The sequence below is a fragment of the Aristolochia californica genome, unplaced genomic scaffold (genome assembly GCF_029961685.1).
Source record: "Aristolochia californica isolate CCGP_79_NKW_82.1479 unplaced genomic scaffold, dmAriCali1.0.hap1 SCAF_10, whole genome shotgun sequence".
Taxonomy (NCBI): domain Eukaryota; kingdom Viridiplantae; phylum Streptophyta; class Magnoliopsida; order Piperales; family Aristolochiaceae; genus Aristolochia; species Aristolochia californica.
The window spans coordinates 33,163,786-33,184,116 of record NW_027181771.1 but is presented as its reverse complement, the minus strand read 5'-3'; the positions used below and the strand labels follow the sequence as shown (position 1 = coordinate 33,184,116).

Here is a 20,331-nt window from a genome sequence, read left to right as displayed (position 1 = left end):
CCTCATTTTTGGGATTGAACAGTTAAGATCGTCGTTGATGATAATCATAATGATAGCTGTTTTACGATTGAAAAAATTATTAGAGTTGATCATTGGCTGAGATAGTGGAAAGTTGAGATTGCCATTGCCATTGCCATTGCCATTGGTGATGATTGGACAGGTGTTTTACGAAATGGTAGAACGACGTACACCGAAATTATTCGGTCGGGTTTTTAACAGATACCTTTTAAGTCTCTGTCGAAGGGGTAGTTTTCCATGGAACGGGTATCGGTCCTCTCGGACATGAAAGCGAGCGCAATTAGTGAGACCGGCGTACCGCCAAAAATTCAGATGTTCGTCCCCTTTTCGTGTTTTCTCTCTCCCTTCCTCGTTTTCTTATTCTGTTACTCTTGAATTTTTTTTTATTACTGAATTCGTAATCTTCTTCTGCTTCTTCTTCTTCTTCTTCGTTTCTTGTTGTATTTGGTTGTACATGGTCCTCTTCCATGAGAGAATAAGAACGACTTATTGCTCGTCCATTTTGTTCGTTTCTTTCCTCTTCTGGGGAAATAAAAGAGGAAGGATATGTCAGACGCTCTGATCAATGGATTGGCTGGGGCAGGAGGAGGGATCATCGCTCAGCTGATCACCTACCCACAACAAACCGTAATTTTATTCGTGGTTTCCCGTTTTTTTTTTTCTTTTCACGCTTTTGTTGAAGTTGGAGACATTAATCATTTTTTATTGGGAGAATTCAGGTGAATACACGGCAACAGACGGAGAGAGACCTAAAGAAGGAAAGGAGTGAGCAGAGCACAGTTGAACAGCTGTGTCGGGTTTTTTGTCATTTTAATGTAACCTTAAGATTTTTTCAAATTCATGTTTGATTTTCTTTATTCTCGAGTTCACTATGAATTTTGGATTCTTAATTTGAATATCTTGTATGGTGCAGGTCGTCAAGCAAGAGGGATGGGGTATAATACTGTACGGCGGCTTGATGCCATCGCTTGTGGGCAGGTCAGTGCATTTAGCTGATAATGTTAGGATGACTTGCATAGAGAGCGGGTAACATCAACTCAAAGTTTGCTAAATAATATTTTGAATAACTTGTTCTTTTATTTCTTTTTCAATTGTGCCTGCACAACATACACACTCATGACACTTCAGACAACCGTGATACTTAAACCGTTGGATCTGTATTTTGATCGTTTAACAGTTTAGCCGCCTAGTCCTTCCTAACTTCACTTCTGGATTCCATCCTGAGCTCTGGGCTTTTATAGCCATGTGGTATAGTTCGAACTCTTATTCAGCTTTCTTTTCAGTTTATTTATTGTGTCTCTTTATCAGGTGTACAATGACGACCTACCTTGAAGTTCCTGGTCTATACGGAAAGAAGATTAGATTGGAAGATCATCTTTTTGATTTTGTAACATGAATTTTCCACTAGGTCAACAGAATTGAGCTGAGGAAGTAACTCAACTTTTGACAAGTTAATGCACAAACAAATAAAAAAAAAGGGGGGGGGGGGGGGGGGGGGGGGGGGGGGGTTATCTAATTTGTGTTTCAAAAGTTTATGTCTTGTTCAAAATGATTGGGTTTATGCATCTAGTATATTATTCCACTAATTCTATTTTTAAGTTTGATGCAGCTTTTTCCTTTTAAAATTATAATTAAATGTGAGGATTAGTAAATTTGCATACAAGATACTTTGGCGGCAAATTGATGCTACAATGGTTTTGTTTCAGGTGTTTACTACTATTTTTATCAAATATTCAGGAACAGAGCAGAAGCTACTGCACTTACTCGATATAGGAATGGTATTGGGGATGGATCAGTTGGGATGTTTTCGTCGCTGATTGTGGCTGCTTTATCAGGGTATTCTGTTCACACTGAACATTCTTCCTATCTTTACTGCTGATCCTTCAGTTGACGATGGTTGGCCTAGTGTGGCAACACGGACTCAAGAGTAATGCAAATTAAAAGCCCTGTGGTTTTGTTGCAGAAGCTGTTGTTTTCTACGTAATATTTCCTAATCATCAGAATAGATATGACTAGCAGGGTCTTTTGGCCCTGTAATCATGAACTTTTTCCCTGGGTCTAGCTAGATCAAATGCTCTTGTTGTATGTACTTGTAGCATCTTTAAAATGGACAATAAACTGAATCAGTGAGATTTGGAGCTCCTGACTTATTTGTCTTGTCTTGCTACCCACTTCTTATGATTGCTCACCTTGCTGCTTAACTTTTCACTCACAAAGTTTACTTTTTTTCCTTTTTGTGTAGGTGTGTGAATGTGCTGCTGACTAACCCTATTTGGGTTGTTGAACTCGAATGCAAGTGAGTTTCTGTTCAGATTGTTCTGTCCTTTCGCCTTTAGTCTACCCTATGCTTCTATTAAGCAAGTTGTCCAAAGCATCCTGTGCAAAAGGCAAGCCTCAAAATTGTACTTCTGCTTACTTGCTCTGCTTGTTTATTTCTACTTGACAGACATACAGAAAGACATTGTGGAAGCCTCAACTTCCACCTGTTCCATCCCTCTCTCCAGAAGAAGGAATTACTATGGCTGCAATAGAGTCTCCTTGCTATGGAACTAGCCATGCTGTTAGTTCCTTTTCCACAACCCATTATCTAAGTCTTACTGTAACTGATTCTATGATATGTTAGCTGATGATAAGACATCCTCGTTAAGAGTAAAAAATGGGATGCTTTAATATAGTTTTGGTCTGTAGTATGACAGAAAAAGAATTATCGACAGGTCCAAGAAGTCTATGATGAAGCTGGGATTATGGGATTTTGGAAGGGTGTGCTTCCAACACTTATCATGGTAGGAAATAAAATCTATTGGTATAAGAATAAGTTGAACTTTCCGTCCCTTGAGAGGGAGGGTGGAGATGGTCGATGGAATTGTAAAATTGTTATGTTTGAGACTGTTATCAACAGGTGAGCAATCCTTCCATACAGTACATGCTTTACGAGACCCTCTTGAAGCAGCTGAAGGGAAGACCTGTCTTGGGTGAAAATGGAAACAAAGGAGTGACTGCATTGGAGGTAGATTCAGGTTTTTCTAGTTTTAGCTTTTTGGAGAGTAGATGTGTGATTAATGTTGGTAATAATGTTGTAGTACAAAATCTTAAGTTCATCTTACCACTGAAAATGAGAAACGAAAATTGTGAATTTTGAATATAATAGATGGCACTCGTCATCACTGAATTCTACTCTTAGTACCCGTGTCTATTTGAAGTTTTGTTTGGATAACAGAACCACATGAAACTGTGGATATACATCAATATTTTGTCTTAATGTTGTGAATTTTTTTCATCAGTCTATGACTGGAAGGTAGAAATTACTAACTGTATTTCTGCTAGAAACTTCGTAATACTGAAAACATTTGACATTTTTGCTTTTCACTATCCACAGGTTTTTCTTCTTGGAGCAGTTGCAAAACTAGGAGCAACTGTGGTGACCTATCCGCTTCTTGTTGTCAAGGTATCTTATCCTATATTTTTTTACTGGAAGTAATTGTCCTGCAAAATTCTATTGCTTGCTGCTGTTCTGTGCTTTTAATCTCTCTTTTCCTCTATTTTTCTATTCAAAAATTTCTAACAAACTGTGTATGTGTTGTACCAAAGCATCCTTGGGAACCATGCATTAAGAAGGTTCCTTGGATAGCCCATGCTAAAGGCTGTTTTCTGATATATCTTTTAGAACTCTATTTACTGTTGCAATTTGGGCAAAGTCGGGCCTATATGTCATTCGTGAAAATGGTTATTATTATTACAGACCTGTCAATGCCCTCGAATTAAACGTAAAATCTGTCAATTGGTTCCGAGTTGAAATTGTTTTCGATTGTAAATCGGAAGAGCAGCAACTAAGGAATGTTAGTTTACATACCTTCAGAATGGATGCTTGAAACTATTGTAAAATCACCAACATCAATCCGTCACAAAGTTAGCTACTTTTGTAAGCAGTGTATGTGTGTGTTTCAAAGGAACCAGTACTAGCATGGTTACTCAAAACCATCCTGTGTTTTGCAGTCTAGGCTTCAAGTAAAGCAAGTTAAGGAAGGTGACAAGTCACATCATTATAAAGGTTTGTTTATACAAAGCTTAAATCTCATTGACATGAGTTCATATTTAATAAAGTCTTTCCATGCGTCTTTGTATATAGATAGCCTGTTCTTATGATCATCTTATGTGTTACTGTGCATGAAGGTACTCTTGATGCAATTGTGAAAATGATCCACTATGAGGGGCTTTCAGGGTTTTACAAAGGGATGAGCACAAAAATTGTGCAGAGCGTTCTAGCTGCTGCAGTGCTGTTTATGGTCAAGGAAGAACTTGAAAAGTCAGCTCGATTGCTGTTGACAACGTTTGCTGGCCCGATCAAGTCAAACCCACCATGATTTTTTCAATTACAATTGCTGTTCAGAATTTCTATCTGAAAGAATGCTATTGCATGGTCAGAACATTGTTCAATCCTCTGGAATTCAGAAATAAAAGAAATGTGGCTAGCCTTTGCACTTAATTTCCAATGGGGTAATGGTAGTTTGGATAAAATTCAGATTTGGGCGGAGGAGAAGGAAAAAATTGAAAGAAAAAAACGGAGAATAGAGAAGCTGCAGGGAATTATGCACAAATTCCCAGACTTATTAAATAGGTGTTTTGAGTTATAAATTATAAAAATATTCGTTTAATAAACTTTAATCACTTTATATTTATTTAATTATATAATTATTTATAAAATTTAACATAAAGAAAATTAATAATTAAAGTGGTAAAATAACATAAATACCCTTGAATGTATTTTTTACTCTGAAATAAAAATCACAACCCTGGTATTAAGACTCGGAATCTCCGATCGAATTCCAAAACCGAGTCTGTAAACATTTGGTCCAACCAAGCGGACGACCAAGATGACATTTACATTCAGCGGATGCGAAAATCTTGACCCTGCTTTTTCTCTCATCTTCTACCTTCGGATAACGTGACACAGTCCCTCGCCTCTTTCGGAAACTCGAAAGAAAGAGAGTAGAGCTGCCAGAGAAGATGGCGACGATGTCTGTGGCCTCTCAGTCGATCTCCTTCTTTTCCTCTTCCATTTTCTTCTCGTCTTCCACAAAAAACCCCAAATTCTGTCTAGCCCTGAAGTGCAGGGGTAACGGGGAAGCCCTATCACTGAACCCAATCCGCTCCCAGCTCTCTCCACCGATCCCCGTCCTCTCTTTTACAGGAGAGAAAGTCGGCGAGACTTTCCTCGACCTCAAGTCCGCCCCGCCGGATACTGCTCGCTCCGTCGTCCACCGCGGTATCGTAACCGACCAGCAGAACAGCAGGAGGGGAACCGCTTCAACGCTCACGCGTGGTGAGGTGCGGGGCGGAGGCAAGAAGCCTTACCAACAGAAGGAAACCGGTCATGCCCGTCGCGGGTCCCAACGGACGCCTCTCAGGCCTGGCGGAGGTGTCATCTTCGGCCCCAAGCCCAAAGATTGGTCCATCAAAATTAACCGCAAGGAGAAGAAGCTGGCGCTCTCCACTGCAATTTTGAGTGCCGCTGTGAATGCGGTAATTGTGGACGAGTTCGTGGGGCAATTTGAGAAGCCGAAGACGAAGGAGTTCATTGCGGCGATGAAGAGGTGGGGCTTGGACCCGAAGGATAAGGCAACGTTCCTCTTTGGTGGAGATGACGAAGTGTCGGAAAATTTGATTCTGTCGAGTAGAAATATCCGGACTCTGAAGATGCTAACACCCAGGACTCTGAATTTGTTTGATGTGCTGAATGCAGACAAGCTGGTATTCACAAGATCGGCTGTAGAGTACTTAAATAGAATGTATGCAGTAAATATTGAAGGAGAAGAAGAGGAAGAGGAATCCGAAGGTTAGTAATCACTTCTATTTGTACGTTTCCTCTATCTACGAGAGGAACTGTAGCTTGCTTCTTGATTCTGGTTTGGACTGGACCACGACCAGCCTCAGAATGGAGTTGTTTTTTGAAGAGGAAAAAATAGATTTTTCGTTTGACCACTTTTTTCCTTCTTCGTTGTTACAACCTACTGATTGATTTTTTTCAGCTGGTAGATCCTTCTTTCTGATCGATTTTTGTTTGTATTTGCTCTCCTGGTTTTATTGACTTGCATAAGCTGTGCTAAAAAGCTGGGAATCTCCCATTGTCTTCTTAGTTTCACTTTCCCTCTCGCAGTCTTGTGTCCTAGCTGGTTGAGTTTCGTTGGAAGCTTTCCTAAATTCTCGTTAGTTGCCTGCATTTGATGGGTTGTGATTCTTTCTTGGACAGGAAATGTAGAAGAATCGGAAAATGGGAGTTCAGATGCAGAATGATGGAGCAAATAGTTTGCTGAAGATCAGTCATTGCATAATGCCCAGGCGAAAGATCACATTCAGTTACTGTATGTTTTCATTGTTGCCGATGTTAACAGCTAGTAGTAACTTTGCCTGCGTTTGTTTTTCTCATCACTACAATTTTGTACTTCCTATTTGCAATTTGCTCTATCATGAAACTCATGACATCCTATAAAATGTAGCAATTCTTTCATGTAAAATCACTTGTTTGTGCTCTTCTCAATTTGATGAAAAAAAAAAAATGCAAATCATTCAGCAAAAGGATTTTGGCAACTGAGTTCAACAATCCCATACTTCTCTTCATAACATCATCTTTTTCTTTTCTTGAAAATGGAGTAATGTTCTTATTACTTGAGAAAGAAAGGGGGAAAAATAGAACAGCTCTTGCAAAAGATTATGTTAAATAACTTACACTAATCACCAATAGTCTCCACAAGAACACTGGCCGTCCTTGAAATGATGAAACCGACTAGCATCTCTGAGAATGATTTCTCTCAAACTGATTTTTGAAATGACCTTGATTGCAACATGACAATCATTGCAGACACGCAAATTTTTCATAACCCTGATGGGAGCTCCTGATGGAGTAGTCATGAGACCAAATGCAATTGCCAACTTCTCACTGTGATGAACCAGGGTCTGCTCTTTCTCTTCTTCTTCCATATCATGCAATACAGAGGTCATATCAGGCACGTACCCATGCCCCTTCATCTCAGCCACAAGTTCTTCTAGGTATCTGTTGATCTCCTCCCATTTTGGATGAGATCGATCACCCATGCAGAACTGGTAGACTTGGTTCTTCACCTCCAACCAGCTAATCCCGGGCTCCTTCTTCACATTTCTATCTCTCATGGCTTCTCTCACGTCAGAAACATCCACCCATCTCTCTGCCAAAGCATTAATATTAGACAACAGCACATACGGAGCCGAGTCTCGAGGATCAAGTTTAAGGACTTCTCCAGTTACTCTTTTTGCTATTTCTGCATTTCTGTGAATCTTACAAGCAGAGAGCAAGGTCTTCCATATAACCCCATCAGGCTTCACCGGCATTGATCTAATCAGCTGTTCTGCTTCATCTAGGCAACCTGATCTCCCGAGAAGATCCACAAGACAAGTATAATGCTCTAGTCTGGGTGTCACGTCGTACTTTTCTGTCATCAACCTAAAAAATCGGGTTCCTTCTTCCTTCAATCCACTGTGACTACAAGCGTAGAGCAAACCTAAGAATGTAACATCATTTGGTTCCATCCCTTCTCTCTCCATCAATCCGAACAACCTAACTGCCTCCTGCCCACGCCCATGAAAGCCATAAGCCCCAATCGTGGCACTCCATAAAACAATATCCAGATCTTGGGACTCCGAGAAGACTTTCATTGAATCCTCCAGACATCCACATTTTGAGTACATATTGACCAGTGAAGTTTGCACAGAAACTACAGAATCAACACCAGCGTGTATAGCTTGAGCGTGAACCTGCTGGCCTTGTCCAAGTGTTGCTAGTTCAGAACAAGAACTAATAACACTTACAAATGTAATCTGATCCGGCCTAAACCCGGCCATCCTCATCAGATTAAACTGATCCAGAGCTCCCTCAGAATAGCCATTCTGGGCTCGCCCTGCAATGATGGTATTGCAGGCCACAACATTATGTAGAGGCATCCCTTCAAATACCTTTTCTCCATCCCGAACAGACCCACATTTCATGTACATGTGAGCTAAAGAGCTCCCAACGCACAAATCCGTATGCAGCCCGGACTTGATCACGTATCCATGAACCTGCGCACCTGATTTAGTAGTTTTTAAGCCTGCGCAGCCCCTCAACACACTACCCAGCGTAAACTCATCGGGCAGCAATGCCAACCTATGCGTCTGAGAGAAAAAATCCAACCCCTCTTCGTTAAAGCCATAATGCACAAAGCCCGTGACCATTGCATTCCATGTCGCGACATTCCTCTCAGGCATATCTTCGAACAGCCTACGGGCTGTTTCCAAGTCGCCATTCTGAATAAACCCGCCGATCAAGATGTTAGAGGACATGACGTTCTTCCTTGGCATGGAGTTGAATAACGTGGTCGCAGTCTTTAACTCCCCACATTTCGCATACAGGTTGAGAAGATGGTTGGACACAAACTTGTCCAGAGAAGCGCCCGAAGTGACAATCAGAGAATGAAGTTGTTTGCCTGTCCAAATGGATTGTTTGGGTACGCATCCTTGCAACAGGTGGGCAAAAAGTGATGGGTCTGACCAGATTGCGGGCGCGTAATTTTCAAAAGCTTCTTTGAGGCTTCCTTTCGAGCAGAGCTTGATGAAAGCTTGTGTAGGCTTGAAATGGTTCCCTGGGGCAGTGCAGTAAGAACCGACGCGGAGCTGTGTTGCGAAAGGCTTGGCCATACAAAGGTCGAGTGCGGAGGGTACTAATCGTCTACCTCGCGTCGGCGTGGCCAATAATATCGTTATAGAATTACCAAAATACCCTAATTGAGCCAGACTAAAATGTCGCCATTGATTGTCCGTCGAGGTCTCTCAAACCAAGCAATGTCGTCCATGCGGGTGACTTTTGGGTCAGCGAGCTTCAATCATGGAGATTTTTGGGTCTGTACTAGGGACACGAAATTTGCCGAACATGGTTGCCCAGTGTTAATTTTTATCGAAAATAGAAGAGTTATATGCTTCTATTTCGATGTCTGAAAATGATAATGTCGCATCGTATTCATCATAATAACCATAATTAGCAGTCTTCGGAGAATGAACCGTAGCTTTAAACATACAGTTTACATTTATTTGACACAATTTACCAATCCGATGAGCTTGGAAGCGATTCGAGGTAGTCGAACATGTCAGTTGGAAAATCGTCAAAGAAGCTATCAGGGGTGGAAGGATTCTTTTCTTCCAATTTAACTCCATTTTGACCTGTATCAAGTTCAAGCGCCGGGAATCCTGACGGAAATCTGAGGTCGTTCTCAGAGCCAGGATTATGGCATCCAAACACGTCCGAGAATATGGGATCCACAAACCCTTGACAGAGGTCTTGGCCTTCTGGCGGAAGTGGGATTCCCAGTGGTGGTGGTTCCGGGAGTTGAGGAAACGGGAACTGTAGTTGTGGAGGTGGTAGCGGTAATGGATGTTCCAGATATGGGTTCTGATCAATGGGAGTTATTTCAAGAGATGGGCAATCGGTGTGCATATGGAGCGGGTTTGGGCTTATTAAATCTGGTAAATCCACCATTTTCATGTCTTCTGAGTTCTCTGTACAGGACGGCTGGCTTGATTGCCCCATCGAGTTTTCTTGGTTAAACGGCACAGTACTGGGTCTTGGAACCTGGATACAGATAGAGATATGAACAACCATTCATGGTAGTTGCCTCCAATGAGTAAAGATGAACTCCATGAGTTAATTTCATACATTAATATACTGATCCGCGTATAAAAATTCATAATATAACTAACAGAAATTCCGTTTCTGGACACGGAGAAGAAAACCATTTGGCTTCTTGAGTAAATTGCTTGGCCAAAGAACCGTCCTTACCTTAAAGTCGTCTGCCTCTCGAAAAACTGGAAGTTTTCCATTAGTTTTCTGTGATTTCGGCATCTGCATTGTCCTAGCCAACCTTTTCTGCCTGGTACTCCAGAAATTCTTCACATCATTGTCCGTTCTTCCTGGCAAGTAGGTCGCTATTCTCGCCCACTTGTTGCCAAATTGCGCTTGCAAATCAATGACGATTCTTTCCTCCTCTACTGAAAATTTGCACCCACTTCTTGTGTACCATTTTTTTTTTTTTTAAGATCGAAACCAACATGAGATTCATCATTACTTGATCAAAAGAATAATGAGCAGAAACTTAATGTAGCAATCCTCTTTTTCTATTAATCAAGTACCAAGTAACAAACAGAAAGAGAGGGAACCACCCAGAATGGTCATTGCCAGTTGAATCATTAAGTTTTATAGCGTAAAGTAAACAGAATCACCAAGTCCGTATTGAAGTAAATCAAGCAGAAGCAATATGGAAGAAGAAGAAGAAGAAGAAATGCTTACGTCTTCAAGTCGGGTTTGAGCTTATTGACCCATCTCAGGCGACAGGATTTGCCTGTTCTGGGCAACAGGCCCTTGGCTCTAATTGAACTCCAGTCTCGGGGTCCATGTTTCTTAACGTAATCTGTAAGTATCTCATCTTCTTCTGCCATCCAAGGCCCTTTCCTCATTGGAACACTCTCGTCCCTGCGTGTATCCATGGCAGTTTTTCAGACTACAACATGCTCGATGGAATTTGTTTTCTCTGTATCTTTCCAATTGGATTGAACGAGACGGTTAAAACGGTTAATTATGGGCTGCCTCCACTAATCCCCCACTCTCCCCCTCTTTCTCTCCCCATTCAAAAACACTGGGAGTTACGGAAGTGTCCCTACCCGTTGGAGGAATTAACATGTTAACACACAAAAATTGGTCTTGTTTGATGGGTAAAAGTAAGCTCTCGCATGTTATCGAGATTTTTATCTTCCTTCTTCAACATCGCTGTAATTTGAAGGCAGCAAATTACGAGCAGGGGGCGTTTGAGTTGATTTTTCCTAAAACCCAACTCCTTAATGCTTCTATTACAATCGATGAATGGATTGGATTTACACCCATTACGGTCTAGTAAAGCTGTAACTCAAGAGCTCGCACAAGTTTCCTGCCCTCTTTAGATAATAGTAAACCACCAATCACCATTGCAAGATTACTCTGAGCTTTGCCTGTCTCAAGTTGTGAGCTCTTCTCAGCCAATCCATGGGATCCACATAGACGTATTTCGTGTCTTTACTTTTTAAGTTTCATAAATAGGTCAAAGCTACATCAATGTACACAACACACGGAAGAAAAGAATTCCAAGCGGCCACTCTTTCTGTGGAAGCAGCCGTTGCAGGGGCATTTTACTCATCTCCAAAATAATGAAGGCACTTAGCAGTTTATTAACACGCCCTCAGGCACAAGAAGAGTAGTTTGAGATCAAGACCTACTGACTAGCAATTTTGGACTGCTAAGACCTACCACCTGAGGGTTCATACTTGACTAATTGCTATGGTACAAAAACAGATTAGAACTCTCCTGCGACAGCACCGACAACCAATCCATGACCTTCCACTCTCCAAATACATAATTGGTTACAGTCCGTTCTTGATATGGGGGAATTAAATCTCAGCCATCGAATGCCTACAAACTTCTGTAATCTATAACCGTGACTTCATCTTCTGGTGCATCAAGGTCTTGATAGCTGCACACAACAAAAAACACATTGATCAAATATGTTTCTAAAATTTGAACAGGTAAAAACAAAACTCAATCGTGTTCTATAAATACAGAAAAAACATGGGGAAAAGCCGAATAGCAGATGACTGTGATCAAAACGAGAGAACCTGCAGTACAAAAAGCTAAGACAGGACGACAGATGATCTTCAGATAAAGAAATTAAACTCTTTCCACAAAAGTGAGAGAAACAAGGAGAACATTTCAAGATCTGAAAAATGCTTTTCAGTGAACCAGGTCCTCTTATTTATGTTCACCAAAACCAATTCCACACCCCCACCAGTGTTCGTCATCCTCACACCATGAGAGAGAATTTTATACTGGTCTTTATAAACAGATTAGAAATGTCCACCTATAATCAATATATCATGAGACCACAAGAAAACGACTAATTATGCACCGACAAGAAAATACTCCCCCCCCCTCACAAATTACAATCATCCAATCAAGAAATATCAACAAGCTAATAGTGAAACATATAATGACTTTAACTATCACCCACATTCGCTACCTATGAGAGTTTAGATCAAGGGCCTCCTACCCTTTTTTGTGAAAATTTCATTGGATTTGTTGCTATAAAAAACAATTACAATGAGACTGAAAGAGGATGCATCCCTCAAAGGGGGAAAGAATTGCCAATCACTAGAAAAAGGTAAAAAAAAAAAAACCCTTCTTAGCCCAAGAGAAGCAGAGAGTGCCAGCAAGAGAAGAAATTAAAGACTAGATCTCTTCAAATACATAGAGAAACCTCCAAAGTGGGCCAGAACACCCTTTTATCCACATATGACAACTCCCAAGTTGCCTTCTGCTTTTTTCACCAAATGATATATATCTATATCATACCTATATGAAAAGATCCACCAGATGATATATTACACATGACTTGCAAAACTGAATAATCAGTTCACCAAAAACATCTTTGTTCGGAGTAGAATCTACTGGAAGATAGAAAATTGAGCAAAAGGCACTCAGTCCTTTTACTAGTCCGGATTAGGCCCTCCATTCAATTTTTCTAGGTCTCAGCTTGCTTGAGTTGGGTTCTAGGAAAGTAGTATATCATGATCACCTATTCAGGCCAGATGTTCAAAAAAATATACCATTTCTTTTAAAATGGAAATATACCATATTTTCATAAGCAGAGTAATACATTTGCAGGTGTCAAGCATATAAGTTCAGTATTTGGAAACAAGAACTAAGATATCTTTTTTGTTTCTATTATAAACTGGAAAAAAATTATGAAAGACGTGGTCATTCACTATACAAAATCCATAGGAAAAAATTCACTATAGAAAATACACAAATGTACCTCCTAATACGTCGAGGATCTTGTCGAAAAGCAGGATTAACAGCAAGAATTGGTGCAGGGCCACCAACTGGGCCAGATCGTCCTCCTTTCCGACCACGAGGTCCACCATTGCTGTCGTAAGGGGACGGACCTCCTTGTTCCCTAAGCATGCGCATAGCAACTTCTGGTGGAGCAGGTACAAAAGGTCCCAAAGGACTGCAAGTTTCAGCAAACAAACAAAATTAGAAAAAAACAACTGGCTCAATGTAAGAAAGGTCCAAACAAATCAAATTAAACAAAAAATAAGACCTACCCAGCACCAGGCACAGGCATCAACACTGGTGGAGGAGGGGGTATATCTGAGGGGAAAGGAGGAGCACCACGCATGCTGCCTTGTCCACCATATGAATCATACATTGGATCATCAGGATTCCCCCCTTCCGGGCCTCCACCAGAGGTGGCGTTGGTCTGAAAGTCACGTGATGGCGAATTATCATTCCGTTCATACCTTTCATCATCATTAATTCTATCAACCCTGTCATGTTGTTCCCTGCGGCCTCTATCATCTCTTAAACGGCCATCACGAACACCTCTGCGGCGCTGCAACTTGTCCTTCTACGGCAAAGATGCAACAATAAATAAATATAGTCAAAGCATACTCCTGACAAGAGTTCGTTAGCAGTCTAAGATCAAAGAAATAAAATTCTATCAGCAGCAAGTAGACTTCTGCCATATGAAAGAAATCTGGAAGAGCAACAAAATAAAATATATATATATATATATATATATATATATATATATATATATATTTCCATTTGAAGATGCATACAAAGAAGAGTTCTTTTGAGATGGTCAAAATAAATAGAAAGTAAAAATTGACTTTGCCATATGAAAGAAACCTGGAAGAAAAACAAAAAAAATTATTTCCATTTGAAGATGCATACAAAGAAGAGTTCTTTTGAGATGATCAAAATAAATAGAAAGCCAAAATCGACTAAGAAACTTTTTTTTTGTTTTTTGTTTTAATTAAATGGCATAGAAGACATAAAACCCAAAACGAAACAGGAAGTGACATCAGACGCTAAGAAATGACACCAAGCTAGCAGTGAGAGGCAAATCTCAAAATATGATTCACAATTCTTTTTTTTTCTTTTTTTTGGAAAACAAATACGATTCATAATTCGAATATAGCCATCTAAACTGTAAATAACACTTGGCTACATATCTATAATATCCCAATAATCCCAAGCCCAGAATTAATTGAGACAAGGTCCTGATGACAACCATTACTTTAATGCAATCATCATATCTTAAAAAGTATATTATGAAATTACTGAATCATACCGAAACAGATTGCTGCATAACAGGAGTCCCACCAGGTGCATCTGCATCACTGCAACGACAACAAGCTTAGCTTATCAAACTTTCAACAAGTCCACAATATTCACAACTGAAAGAGATACAGCAATCTTAAACATACTTCATATAGTTCTTGAAATAGAGGTCCTCTCGCACTTTAGAGGTGAGCTCCAAGACAAGATCTTGATGCTTGAGTCTCAGATGTTTATGCACAAACTCAGCAGCATGGAAGAGTTTTGTGCAGCCCTTGGCTCCACAACCATACTTCCACCCATACTTTTCATCCCTTATTTTCCTAACATGAGGATCCAATGCCTCCACAGCAGCTGCATCAATTTTCTCTTTGGCAGTCATTTTCTCCAAGGGATCCTGACCTTGCAACCTTGCCTGCCAAAATGAATCAAGTTTCTTTTCCCATTCAGCCCCACCAGTGATTGTTTCATCATAGCTTTTACTCTCAGCCCTCACATGCCGAAGGCCCTTAGGTTCACTTGTCTCAGACATGCCATAATAATCCAAACCATGGATGCGCCACAGGTAAGTAATGAGTGTGTCCAACAACTCAACACCCTCGAGGCCTTTGACAGAGGTTAAACCTCTTATTATTATGATGGGTGCCATGGATCCCGTGTGAGATTTCTCCCCTTCTGGTTTATCTTGATCCATGCTAGCAAGAATATTATCCTCGATACCCTTCTCTTTGTCAAGTTTAAGCACAAGTGCTTGAGCTTGCTCGATATCCTCTTGGATGCGTCTAGGTTCAGAGCTGAGTGGATGAGCCTTGGGTGCAGTTGCAAGTAGATCATTTTCTTTTGCAGGTCCTCTGCCATGCCTTCTTCTTTTGCCACCAGTATCAGTTTCATCCTCAGAGTTTGGGTCACTGCCCTGTCCCGATTTAACTGATGACGAAGCAGTGACACCCGGGCCACTGCAATTCAGAATATAAAGGCAGTTAAGCAGATAACAGGACATCTGAATTCAAGACCAGCTAGAAAAAAATCTTACATGTCCAATGTTCCACTTTGTAAATCTAGCAAGAAATCCTTTCCGACGGCATGAGCATGTTCATTCCTCCTGGACAAATAAAAAATGCTCATTTACAAACTACAAGAAAGTCATGGTAGACAAATAAAAGTTTAGCTATTATTTTGGTCAACACTTTAGATAAAACAAGTTCAGCTCACCTTTCTATAACTGTAACTAAATTTGTAGGATGATACTTGTCTTTCAACCTGCAGCAGGGAGAATAATTCAACTACCAAATAAAATAAATAAATAACAAAAATGGTAGATGCACCACAAAATAGTCGGTACCATTCTTCTTCCTTGTGAGCATCAAAATAAGCACGCTTCTGGGTTGAAATATACTCGGACCTGTATTCTTCATACCTATGATAGGATGGCCCGCAAATTAAAGTTCTAAATAAGTAAATGGACAACCAAAAACTCATCAAAGTGCTTAGTACTGTAGCAAATCAACTGTATTTTTTTCATTCTGTACCTCCGTTCAGCTTCAGCTGGTAATATATCGTCTTCAAGCTCTTGAATGAATTGTTTATAAGACATCAAGCCTTCCCTGGGAAAAGTTTGTATTTCTGTCATGTTGCTCTATCAATGTAAGGTGAAACACCCATGGGACTGTTGGAGCTTTTAACAGTAGCAGTGTGCTCAAATCAATCATCTATGCTATAGTTAAATAGCATGATTCAACACAACTACACTAGAACAAATTGTCTGCAATCTTTGAGCTTAAACTTAAGACTGCAACAACTATCTGATTTTTCATTGGTATTCTATAAAAATATCACTTTGAAATGTTAAAAGACACAAAAAGGAGACACGTATATAAGAATAGAACTGCAAAAACACAACATGATGGTAGCGGGACACTTATGCAGTAAAACTGAAAAAAGGGGAAAAGATCCAATTCAAGAAGACAGTAATGCAAACCTCTGTGGTGCACCCATGCTTGGACCATCAGCAAAACCACTACGCATGGAGTCAGACCAATCTGAAAACATGCAACATATTTAGCGTTTATCTAACATAAAAAACTAATGATTGTGCATGTAATAGCCATAGATAACCATAACGTCCATTTGAACCAAGTGAAGTTAAAACTTTCATGAGAAGGGCAGGTCAAGTTAATTAACTTGTCAAAGATTTTACTCTGGCTTATAGTGAAGAAAGTCATTGCATTACATGAAACTTGACATCTTAATATGCAGAAAGAAACCCTATAGAAAATAAGTTGATTAACAACAACACAACCAAAACCGAACTTGATAACCACTTGAATGGCAACCACTTCACCAAGGATGGTTAAAACTGAACTTTGATGGTTCCTCTATCAGGAACACAGGGACTGCAGGTTTATGTGGAGGTATCAAAGATCACGGTCCCTCCTATAGTTCTCAGAGCCTCTTGAAGTTTGTAATTCGATAGAAGCATAACCTCAGGCCTCCTAATCATAGAAGGAATTCAGCAAAGGTAATCAGTCAGATGCCTTGAAAGCAGCTCCTCCCTGGATATGAAGTTTTGAACCTCTCTACCTCATGAAGGGTTGATTGGAGGCATGTATCTCACTCGGGTAATAGCCTGTTGAACCTTCAATAGCTAAAAAGGGGTATCTTGAGAATATTTTGTTATAGGAAGCTCCCTCCCTATGTAATCTAAGGATAAAATTCCCCTGGCATCATGCTTCATTATTTCGATAGTCTTTCACTTGTTTTAAAAGGCTTCATAGTCTCCCATGAATAAAAGCTATTAGCATTTCAAAAAATAAAATAGAATAGAATAACCACCTGATAGACGATTCATATACCGACCATGTGGCCTATCATCAGCATAACCTAGCCGGCCTCCCACAATACCACGATCATATCCACCACCATAGTCATAACCAAACCTATTATATACATTTAAGAAACAAGTTAACCAAACAGATCTTCCAAAAGGGCCAAAAGTTCATCACTTGATACCATAAATACTAAAAGGCAAAAACGAACTAAAGACATTCAAAAAACTTGTAGCTGATAAGGCACAACAGCGTATCACAATGGAAGCAACGAATCATGACACTGAGCCAATAACCTGACAAACCATTGGCACAATCATAACGCAGCGGAAACAGGATGTGAGTGAGTATCATTAGAGACAGCAAACAAGAAGAAAAAGCTGATGCTGACACCTAGATTTACGATGATGTAAAATTTACCCAAGATAAGTCTACATTTTTTAAATTCAAAATAAATGCAGCTTAAGAGGCAATGCGGGTCCAAAAGGTTCTAGGCTTGAGTCCTGCCAACAGACAGACTTGATGTATAGTCTTGGGAAGTAGGATAAAATTTAAAAGTACAAGTTTTGCTGGCAAACTTGAAAGTTATAGAAGGAACAAAGAGAGACCAAACTCAGAAACTCAGAATGCTAATAGGAAGAGGTCGTATGCTGATCAGCATGCACCAGTTTATCAAAGTCTGACAGTCGATTCAATTGAAATTACCAAATACAATAATATCCTTACATCTGTAGAAAGACCTAGTCACTCATGGTTCGATTCCAGAAACAATAGCTGAGCTGCAAGAACTAAATATGGATCCTCAAATTAAAATAAATGTATATAGTTCTTCTATTTTCCAAATATTGATATCACAGAGAGTAGCAACAGAAACTTGTTCCAGCACCAATAATTCATGATCTACTTCCAACACAGTTTTACCTGGAGGCTCCAAGTAAAATTACGAAAATTCTACAAGTAGCCAATCTAAATGTATCAGAGGCTAAACAGCATTTAGGTCAGACATGAAAGCACCTCCAGTGTCTCACAAACAAATTCCCAAGCATCACCAAGATTATATGGCCCTAAACGAGCAGATATAACGCCTCAAATAAATCTCTCATACCAATGTTCCAATCATGAGTTACCGAACTGAAGTCTTAATTGGTCTCCAATCAACATCAATTTGAACTACATCATCATCCAAGATCCCGGACACCCTTGAAACTTGAACCTAAGACCTCGTATTAAAAAAAAAAACGCTCTATGGTGGTCATTGAGCCAAAGGCACAAATACCTGGACCTACGCAGCTCAAACTGACAATAAAAACACTAACAACGCTGTGCCCTTATAATACACGAACCAGGAGACCAATCTCTTTTGACTCGACTGTTCAGAATTATAAGGGCGCAAAAAAAAAAAAAAAAACCGCAATCACCAGTCACCTAGACTTTCCTGGATCACTGGCATCAGGTCATTACAACAAAGTCCACTGCTCTCATAAGGGATGACATTCCCAAATTCGTAGCTACAACTTCGACGACAGTTGCAATTAAGTAAGAAACCTAAAAAAAAGAGTCGTTAAAAGGAGCACCCACCTCCTGTCATCCGACCCAGGACCTCCTCTAGGGCTTCCACGCCTGTTGTCATAACTCCCATCGTCCCTTCGGGGTCGCTTAAACGGAGGAGGAGGCGATGACCGACGTGGAGGAGAGTGTCGACGATCACGGTGAGGGTAGGGAGGAGGGGTAGGGCTAAGACGGCGGTTATAATCCCTATCTCGACCGGACGGAGATCGACGCTCATGATAGTCGCCTCGCCGATTAAGTGGTTTGTCGTCTTTATCGTCTCGCCTCTCTCTGGAATCCCTATCTCTGCGTCGCGCAGCCTGAGGCGGGGGCGGCGGCGGCGGAAGGTCGTCGCTGCCGGAAGACTTGTCTCTTCTGTCGCGACGGCGATCGATAGATTCCAAGGGCTCCATAACTTCAGCCATGGAGGAGACAATCTGGAAAGACGAGAACAAATGGGAAGCCTCAGAAATTAGAAAAGGGAGATGGTGCGAGTAGGAATGAGTTGAGCTGTGGTTCTCTGCTACCTCGCTTTTGTTCGAGACCCAAGTCGAAAACTCTGTACTATCTGTTCAGCGAATAGGGTTTATTAAGAAAGAATCGGTTTTTGTCTTCTTTTCTTCTGATGGGGCGGAAGCTCGACTGGAACGGCGGGCACAATGTGAGTCTGGACCGCAATTACGATATCTCTCACAGTTTCAGAGAGTATTTAAAACAAATTAAATATATTTTTATACTAAAACGAAATTAAGGTAAAAAAATTACGTTTCCAAAACTCCAATTCTCTATTTACAATTCATCATTAACATGTTCGGATCGAATCTACTAATTTGAATGGCCTTCCAATTAAAATTGTTTCATCCATTGGATCAAAAAAGAGAAAGACGCCAAAATGAGTCAAAACCACACAGACTCTAGTTAGTAAAAGGGAGAAAAATTGTCTTTCACTTTCCATTCATACGAAGGGGGAGAATCCATTAAATTTCCTTTATTTATTCTTACTGCACAGTACATTGTTACATGAAACCAAAAAACGAAAACGAAAAACACTTCAGAAAAGAAAGAAAGGAAAAAAAGTAAAACCTCACAGGCTCGAGGGGCTGGTTATCTTCGGCGCTTGCAATGAAGAGTGGGTGGCTGGTGGCAGTGACATCCGTAAGCAGAGTGGGCAAGAGAAATAATGGGAGCCGTCAACAGGTCCACCGAACCATAATGCCCGGCATGAATCAATGCATTCACTTTCTCACGACTCGCTCTTCGATTATTGTCCTGCGGCGCAGCAGTTATTCATTAATCAAGTCCATTCTAGCATTTAGCTTATCTATCTTTATTGCTGCTGTGTATGTAATCGCTGGTTGCTTCTAAGAACCGTAACCAGGATTAGAAAAACAGAGCTTTTTTCTTAAACATGTACTCCAGAGCTTCAGAAACGCGGGTTTGATCCCAACGGCTTGGGTCGTTTTGTATTACACTTAAAAATGAAACCTGTGCCTGAAATCTTCCGTAGTTGTGACTGCTTAGAATCAGAAGCATACAAGTTCTAGTGAGAAAATTTTAAATTTTGAAATTGATTCGTGAATGGACTGAATGTTATCGTGATTGGTTGTGTTTTAAATACAGCTTGCACATATTTATACATTCATTTCTTTTCTCTTCCAGTCCCGACTTCTGCTGCTGCTGCTGCTGCTAGAAGATCTCTTGTGCTGTGCTGTGCTGTGTTAGATGTGCTAAGCT

General features: G+C 40.4%; 5 protein-coding genes and 1 pseudogene across 6 annotated transcripts; 3 read left to right on the top strand and 3 right to left on the bottom strand.

Annotated features, from left to right (window-relative positions):
- The first annotated feature begins 18 nt into the window (after window positions 1-18).
- Window positions 19-1,468, top strand: LOC137937122 (peroxisomal nicotinamide adenine dinucleotide carrier-like). Its single transcript, XM_068782188.1, has 4 exons — window positions 19-645; window positions 738-833; window positions 932-996; window positions 1,147-1,468. Exons 1-4 carry the CDS (start codon window positions 565-567, stop codon window positions 1,154-1,156), a joined length of 252 nt encoding a protein of 83 aa, XP_068638289.1. The 5' UTR covers window positions 19-564; the 3' UTR covers window positions 1,157-1,468.
- LOC137943131 (peroxisomal nicotinamide adenine dinucleotide carrier-like) lies at window positions 1,334-4,586 on the top strand (annotated as a pseudogene).
- Window positions 4,587-4,928: 342 nt separating this feature from the next.
- LOC137942530 (large ribosomal subunit protein uL4c) lies at window positions 4,929-6,563 on the top strand. The gene is made up of 2 exons (XM_068788221.1): window positions 4,929-5,851; window positions 6,266-6,563. The coding sequence occupies exons 1-2, from the start codon at window positions 5,023-5,025 to the stop codon at window positions 6,307-6,309; spliced, it is 873 nt and encodes a 290-aa protein (XP_068644322.1). The 5' UTR covers window positions 4,929-5,022; the 3' UTR covers window positions 6,310-6,563.
- An 86-nt stretch (window positions 6,564-6,649) lies between these two features.
- On the bottom strand, window positions 6,650-8,721 carry LOC137943130 (pentatricopeptide repeat-containing protein At2g41080). Its single transcript, XM_068788824.1, has one exon. The coding sequence runs from the start codon at window positions 8,719-8,721 to the stop codon at window positions 6,748-6,750; it is 1,974 nt and encodes a 657-aa protein (XP_068644925.1). The 3' UTR covers window positions 6,650-6,747.
- Window positions 8,722-9,121: 400 nt separating this feature from the next.
- On the bottom strand, window positions 9,122-10,560 carry LOC137943129 (transcription factor DUO1-like). Its single transcript, XM_068788823.1, has 3 exons — window positions 10,364-10,560; window positions 9,857-9,947; window positions 9,122-9,649 (listed from the first exon to the last, which is right to left on the bottom strand). The coding sequence occupies exons 1-3, from the start codon at window positions 10,558-10,560 to the stop codon at window positions 9,122-9,124; spliced, it is 816 nt and encodes a 271-aa protein (XP_068644924.1).
- A 620-nt stretch (window positions 10,561-11,180) lies between these two features.
- Window positions 11,181-19,257, bottom strand: LOC137937097 (serrate RNA effector molecule-like). 2 transcript variants are annotated; one of them, XM_068782169.1, is made up of 13 exons: window positions 19,125-19,257; window positions 18,628-19,034; window positions 17,057-17,160; window positions 16,203-16,263; window positions 15,754-15,828; window positions 15,567-15,641; window positions 15,437-15,484; window positions 15,258-15,326; window positions 14,374-15,180; window positions 14,238-14,286; window positions 13,207-13,508; window positions 12,915-13,109; window positions 11,181-11,576 (listed from the first exon to the last, which is right to left on the bottom strand). In XM_068782169.1, exons 2-13 carry the CDS (start codon window positions 19,020-19,022, stop codon window positions 11,516-11,518), a joined length of 2,241 nt encoding a protein of 746 aa, XP_068638270.1. In that variant the 5' UTR covers window positions 19,023-19,034; window positions 19,125-19,257; the 3' UTR covers window positions 11,181-11,515. The 2 variants fall into 2 exon arrangements, with proteins under 2 accessions (XP_068638270.1, XP_068638262.1); XM_068782161.1 differs by having other exon boundaries at window positions 18,628-19,257.
- Window positions 19,258-20,331: the final 1,074 nt, after the last annotated feature.

Coding starts and splice junctions, on each gene's coding strand:
- LOC137937122 (XM_068782188.1), top strand. CDS start 565: ATGTCAGACGCTCTGATCAATGGATTGGCTGGGGCAGGAGGAGGGATC. Junction 646..737: donor TCACCTACCCACAACAAACC/GTAATTTTATTC, acceptor GGGAGAATTCAG/GTGAATACACGGCAACAGAC. Junction 834..931: donor GGGTTTTTTGTCATTTTAAT/GTAACCTTAAGA, acceptor TGTATGGTGCAG/GTCGTCAAGCAAGAGGGATG.
- LOC137942530 (XM_068788221.1), top strand. CDS start 5,023: ATGGCGACGATGTCTGTGGCCTCTCAGTCGATCTCCTTCTTTTCCTCT. Junction 5,852..6,265: donor AGAGGAAGAGGAATCCGAAG/GTTAGTAATCAC, acceptor TTTCTTGGACAG/GAAATGTAGAAGAATCGGAA.
- LOC137943130 (XM_068788824.1), bottom strand. CDS start 8,721: ATGGCCAAGCCTTTCGCAACACAGCTCCGCGTCGGTTCTTACTGCACT.
- LOC137943129 (XM_068788823.1), bottom strand. CDS start 10,560: ATGGATACACGCAGGGACGAGAGTGTTCCAATGAGGAAAGGGCCTTGG. Junction 9,948..10,363: donor CTCAAACCCGACTTGAAGAC/GTAAGCATTTCT, acceptor CTGGAGTACCAG/GCAGAAAAGGTTGGCTAGGA. Junction 9,650..9,856: donor GAGAGGCAGACGACTTTAAG/GTAAGGACGGTT, acceptor ATCTGTATCCAG/GTTCCAAGACCCAGTACTGT.
- LOC137937097 (XM_068782161.1), bottom strand. CDS start 19,022: ATGGCTGAAGTTATGGAGCCCTTGGAATCTATCGATCGCCGTCGCGAC. Junction 13,110..13,206: donor ATGCCTGTGCCTGGTGCTGG/GTAGGTCTTATT, acceptor TGAAACTTGCAG/TCCTTTGGGACCTTTTGTAC. Junction 11,577..12,914: donor GATCCTCGACGTATTAGGAG/GTACATTTGTGT, acceptor TGTTGTGTGCAG/CTATCAAGACCTTGATGCAC.